At 43.6% G+C, this 6345-nt stretch overlaps 1 protein-coding gene across 1 annotated transcript; it reads right to left on the bottom strand.

The window, feature by feature from the left end:
• Window positions 1-1785: 1785 nt before the first annotated feature.
• On the bottom strand, window positions 1786-3797 carry LOC114942800 (uncharacterized). Its single transcript, XM_085479979.1, has 3 exons — window positions 3498-3797; window positions 2081-3453; window positions 1786-2017 (listed from the first exon to the last, which is right to left on the bottom strand). The coding sequence occupies exons 1-3, from the start codon at window positions 3795-3797 to the stop codon at window positions 1786-1788; spliced, it is 1905 nt and encodes a 634-aa protein (XP_085336105.1).
• Between the last annotated feature and the right edge of the window lie 2548 nt (window positions 3798-6345).

Below are 6345 nucleotides of genomic sequence, written 5' to 3' on the forward strand. Positions count from 1 at the left end.
ATGTAAAAAATTTTTAATTCTTGCGTTTAACATCAAAAATGTTTATTAATTTTAATTAATTGTACCATTCTAGTTTTTCACTTGAAAAGGACCAAAAACAGATGGTCGAAACGTTGTGGAAATAAAATAAAAATTTCTTGGCTAGTTTGGGTCGAATTAAATATATCGTTCCTATTTTAAATACCACTAGCGACGTTTTAAGTATTCAATTTGATTTTATAAAAATAACTTGTTGGAGAAAATTATTATTTCTGCATAAAGTACTTATATATTTATTAAAATATCTTTTGTATACAATTTTTGAAATTTATATTAAACGTAAACTTTTAAAGACTTTTAAAAAACGTACTTTTAAAGAAATACATATTAATTATAATATATAAGTTCTGTTTATTTAGATTATGAAATTATGAATATTCTATTATTTTTTTTTAGTTTTAGAACTCAGAACACATTTAAAAATAGTGTCACGTATTAACTGTGTCAGAAAAACAAAGATAATGAAAAATAAATTAAATAGTTCTAAATAATATTAAATGTAAAACTAGAGACGTTTACATCTTAAAAAATTTACATGAATTCTCGTTAATTCATATATATGACTGAAGGTAATACTGGAATATTAATCAAAATAATCATTATGTTTATAATTTATCGTCACTATGTAGAAAAAAATGACCCATTGTTTTCTAGTTCGTATGTGAAATTTAAACGAGTGTGGTAATTATTGAAACTCGTGAAAACCTGTTCAATCTTGTCTTCCGGAATAATAGCAATGATGTCGTCTACATATCTATAATATAGAGGAATTGTGAAATCCAACATGTTTAGGCAATAGGATTCTAAGTCCTCAAGTACTAAATCCGCTAAAATCGGAGAAAGCGGAGATCCCATCTAATCGGGCTGCCAAAAACTTATCATTGAATTTAAAACTCGTTAATTCTAAGATTACTCTAATTGCATATAGAAATTATTGTAAGTTAAATTTAGTATTACTGGTTATTTCCGTTCAACGTTTTTCAATCGCCTTGAACACCAATTCACTAGGAATGTTAGTGAATAAGGAAGTGATATCTAAGGATATCAGTATCTCGTCATCATTGATCGTTCTATTTTCGATAACTTTAGCGAAAGACCAACCATCTCTAAAGTATGATTTTGATTTCTGTGTTGATTTGACCAGAATGCCATGTATGTAATCAGCCAAATTATCTAGAGGACTGCCTAAAGTTGAGATAACAATTCTTAGAGGAAAATTAGTTCTATGCATTTTCAGAAGCCCGTAACAACGTGGAAAATCTCTACTTAAGTTTCTTGGAAATTTGTACGTCGACTCTCTTCGATTAAATCATTGTCACGCCACGATTTAACGAGAGAATTAATCTTATTGTTAATTTGTTTAGTCTGATCTTTTTTCAGTGTTTTGTACGTGGACTCATCGCTAAGTAACACGTTCATTTTCTCAATATAGTCAGTTTTATCCATAATCACAGTAACTTGTTCTTTATCAGCTCTCGTAACCAATAGATCGTCATTCTCACGTAGAAATTTTGTGCAATTAGAGAAACAATTTAAAATGTATCTATCATTATGGTTAATGTGATTAGTAGTAGTAGTAGTAGTAAATAATAAGTGAGTGGTTCCATGACTTGGCCCCCGACGGCACCTAGATCTGGCGAGATCCATTGTGTCTCCTCACTCTTGTCTTTAAACTGGGTGATGTGTACTCAGCCCAGAGTTCTCCACTAGGCTTATGAGTTCCACCACCCTTGTTTTGTCTAATTCTTAGGATTTAAGAAAACTTTGTCCCCAGATCCTGAATCTCTTTCTAGCCAGAGCCGGACATTGGCACAGAATATGTATGCTGTCCTCTTTTTCCTCCCCGCATAGTCGACACTCCTTCCTGTCTGCGAGTCTGATATTGAATAGGTGGGCTTTGAGTATTGGTGAATGTCCTGTCAGCAGTCCTATCCCCATCCTCAATTTCTGCCTATTCAGTGTAAGTAGTTCTTTGGTTCTGTTACCATTTATGTCTTTCATCAGAAATTTAGCCTGTCGGCAGGATTTCAGATTTTCTCACCTGGCCTTGTGTTGTTTGTTTATACTGTCTCTGATGAAGTTCTTGCCCATCGTAAAGAGCACTCCCACCTCCCGACTATGTGGTGCTTTGCTAGCCCCTTCTCTAGCCAGTGAGTCTGCTATTTCGTTTCCCGGTATGCCCTGATGCCCGGGTACCCAGACTAACGTTACTTTGTTCTTTCCGCACAGCTCCTCCAGCGCCAGCATGCAGTCCCATACCAAGTATGACTCGGTGGTCGCACCCGCCAACGCCAGAAGGGCTGCCCTACTGTCCGTGCAGATATATATTTTCCTGCAATTTGTTCCCTTGGTTAGGATCAGTTCGGCACATCTGAGGATGGCGAGCATCTCTGCCATAAAGACCGTGCAGTTGCCTCCCATTGGAATACTCTCCCTATGGTTTTCCCCAGGTCCATATACTCCTGCTCCAAAGCAATTGTTTATGCCTGACCCGTCCGTGAACCACATGTCCACCTTTGTGTCCATGATCCCGCCCGGTTTCAGCCACTCGTTTCTATCAGGTATCCATAATTTAAAATGTTTTACCAGTTGATACTTTCTTGTGGTTCTGTCTTGTTTTCCCTCAATAGGGTACTTTTGGAGAAGACCTAGCCTGGTGTGTCCCAGTCCTGTGTTTCTCCATTCACCCTGACATTTCAGGCGGTATGCCGTGGTATTGGCTGATTTTATCGCAGCCAATCCTATTGGCGTAACACTGACAATGAGTGCTATTTCAAGCGCCTCTGTGGGTGTGGTTCTCATGGCCCCTACTGCAGCCCTTAGGTAGTTACCTTGCAGGCTTCTAAGTAGTTTCTCCACCTCCCCTTTATTTATTCTCGTCCACCAGACGACTGACGCGTATAGCAGCCGCGGCAGCAGGACCGCCCTGTACAGCCATAATGCTGCACCAGCGCTGATGCTCCACGACTTGCTCATTGCCCTTCTGCACATCCACATGGATGCATAGAACTTTTTCCTTTGCTCTATGAGATGTTTTCCCCAGCTCAGCTTAGGATCTAGAATCAGTCCCAAGTATTTCACCGAGTCTGTAAACGGTATTTCCTTTCCCCAGAGTTTTAACGTCTCTATGGGTTCAGGTTTATATTTTCTGGTGAAGACCATAATATTTGTCTTGCTCGGATTAACCGTTAGACCTCTGTTCTCACACCAGTTTTGCACAATCCTTAAGGTATCCTTTGCTTGGTCCCTTAGTGTGTTGAGAAATGGTCCTCTAACCACAATGGCCACGTCATCAGCATAGCCAAAGGTCGAGAAACCTTTCTTCTGTAGCTCCTTTAGCAGGTCGTCTATCACTAGACACCACAACAGAGGAGATAAAACTCCCCCTGTGGGCAGCCTCTCGTTGGTTTTCCTCTGATGGAGATATCTTGGCACTCCACCGTCAAGCATCTATCCACTAGCATGTCTTCTATCCAGTCCACCAGTGGTTCTTGTACTCCATGTCTGATCAGTGCCTCCCCTACCACCTCGTGTGAAGTGCTATCGAAAGCGCCCTCGATGTCCAGGAAGATTCCAATCGCATAGCCCTTTGCCTCCAGCTGACTCTCAACTTTGCCTATCAGGTGATGTAGGGCGGTCTCGGTAGACCTGCCCTCCCTGTAAGCGTACTGAGAGTCGGCTAGAGGTTGTTGTATTAGAGAGTTGGACTTGAGAAATCTGTCCACCAGTCTCTCTAAGGTCTTCAATACGAAGGACATAAGGCTAATTGGTCTATAGTCCTTTGCCCTGACGTGACCGTTCTTGCCAGGTTTAGGTATAAAAACCACCTTGGTTTCTCCACTTCTGGGGGACATGTCTGAGGGCAATATTTGCCCTGTAGATTTTTGTCATTGGGCCTAACAAGCTGCTCAGCCCTTTCTGCAGCAGGATCGGGTATATTCCATCAGGTCCTGGAGCCTTTAAAGGCTCGAAGGAACCGACCGCCCATTCCACTGCTTGCAGATAGACCACTTTAGCTGCCAGTCCCCATGCCCTTGATTTGTGCAAGGTCATGGGTCTCTGCCTGTTGTTGTTGTCTGCTGAGTCCTCCCTAAAGCCTGGGAAATGGATTTCCATGAGGTGCCGTAGGGTCTCTTCCGCAGTTTCTGTGTACCCTCCATTGGGAAGCTTAAGGCAGCCCCATTGTGTTTGGTTTTCCTTGCAGAGTATTCTACTCAGTCTAGATGCTTCAGGAGCACTCTCTATACTTGAGCAAAAACTTCTCCATCCTTTCCTTTTAGCTTTTACTATGGCCTTTTTGTAAATTCTCTGAGATTTCCTGTACTCCTCCCAGGTTCTCGGTGTATTTACATTTCTGGCCCTATTAATAAGTCTTCTCCCCTCAGCCCTTAGCTTAGCCAGCTCTTTGCTCCACCATGGTGCTTTGGCTGAAGGATTCTTTGACTCTAATGGGCAGTTCATCTCGTATGAGTATTTAATGGCATCATTCAAGTAGTCTGCCGCTGTTTCCAAATTTTCTTTTGTGTGGAATCTAGTGGGTGCTTCCTTGAGTCGACTCCTAAGGTCTTTCTCGTACCCCCTCCAATTTGTTTTCCTAGGATTTCTCTTCCATAACCCTTGGCTCTGTACTTGCTCTATGGTGAAACGGACCTGCCTGTGGTCTGATCCTGAGGGCTCATCAGAGACCCTCCATCCCCTCAACAGGTCCAATATTCCGCCAGAGCATATGGTTATATCTATCACTTCCTGTCTTCTAGAGTCCAGGAAGGTAGGTTCTGTTCCTCTATTCAGGATGTGTAGCTCCATACCTACCACAAAGTTAAATAGGCTTTCACCCCTGGGATTTATGTCGGTGCTCCCCCACACCAGGTGGTGCGAGTTGGCATCGCACCCCAGGAGTATTTCTAGCCTTTTCTGCCTTGCATAAGTCGTGAGTTTAATCACGTTTTCATGTGGGGGCAGGTTTTCCAAATCGTAGGGCATGTACACTGACCCTATAATTAGATCCCTGACTATTCCACCGGTCGTCTTTATTTTCAGTCTGATGGCAACAAAGTCACCATCGCTAAATTGTGGCAGTAGACAGGCGTCTATTCCTTTCGCTATAATGCACGCTCTCGGTCGGTCCGTGTTTCCGGCCCAGAATAGTTTTCCACAGCTGCCAAGTCCTTTTATATGTCCCTTGATGATCCATGGTTCCTGTATTAAAAATATGTATTTACTTGTGTGCATCACTGCTGCGCACCTGGCTAGTACAGCCGAGGCGCATTTGCTGTGATGCAAGTTAATCTGCGTAAAGTGAATCCGGTCCGCCATATTTATGCTGACGGGTCCGGTGATTTCTCCTTTGCGCCTTCCTTGCTGCTTTCTCCAGCAGGCAACCTGATCGTTGCCTGCCCAAGTCCACAGTAGGATTTAAAATTGAGAGCTCTTAACGCCCTCAAAGCCCCATCCCCAACAAGGGCAGCGAAGTGGGTGCTCGTGGCGTCCCTGCTTTCGCTACCCTTCGCGATCACCCAGTCCGGTGACTGGATACCTACGTTCTGCCTGTCAAGTAGCTCCAACGCTTCCTTGACAGGTATTGTGGGATCCTCTACGTGCACTACGATTCGGTGTCTCTTAGAGAGCTCATCGACCCGCAGTGCACGCAGTTCGATCCCATTGATCTTAATTTCTGAGGTTAGGCTTCTAAGCCACTCCTCAGTTTCCCTATTTGTGCAGTTGAAGACAACTGCCCCATCCCTATCCGAGGTGCCTCTGAAAGTAGGCGCTTTGGTACCCCTTGCTAAGCAAAGGATACGCCTCCTGACCGTTTCTTTCAGAAGCGATGCCTCGTCTTTTTCCAGTCTTTTGTCAGGGTAAGCCAAGGGAACCAGGGCAACCCTTACAAGACCGGAGGTCAATTGGGCAAAAGTCCTTTGGTCAGTTACGACTTTCGGCCTTTTGCCCAACTGAGTGTTACTGGCAGGGCTGGGTGTGCTATGCTCCGATCTGAGTCGCTTTACCGCCCCAGAAGAAGCTCGCTCCCCCGTCCTTGGAGTAACTGTCGAAACAGATGTCAGTTCCGAGGTGGGCTTTGCAGCTTTCCCCTTCGCCTCCATCTGCTTCTGTTTTTTATAGCGTCGCCTTGCCGCTCCGCTATAACGAACCCTAGCATTTGGTGGCTGGGCCTTATTTGGCTCCGCCCCCGAATTGCTCGGGCTTTCTTCTTCAGGTCGTTCGTCACCTAAGGTGGCCACGCCCTGTAGGACTTCCGAAAAGTTATCATTTTGGTTAGTACTCATAATTGTTCCCACGAGTACCGCG

The sequence above is a fragment of the Nylanderia fulva genome, unplaced genomic scaffold (assembly GCF_048542155.1).
Source record: "Nylanderia fulva isolate GAGA-0341 unplaced genomic scaffold, ASM4854215v1 Scaffold136, whole genome shotgun sequence".
In the NCBI taxonomy this organism is placed as follows: Eukaryota; Metazoa; Arthropoda; class Insecta; order Hymenoptera; family Formicidae; genus Nylanderia; species Nylanderia fulva.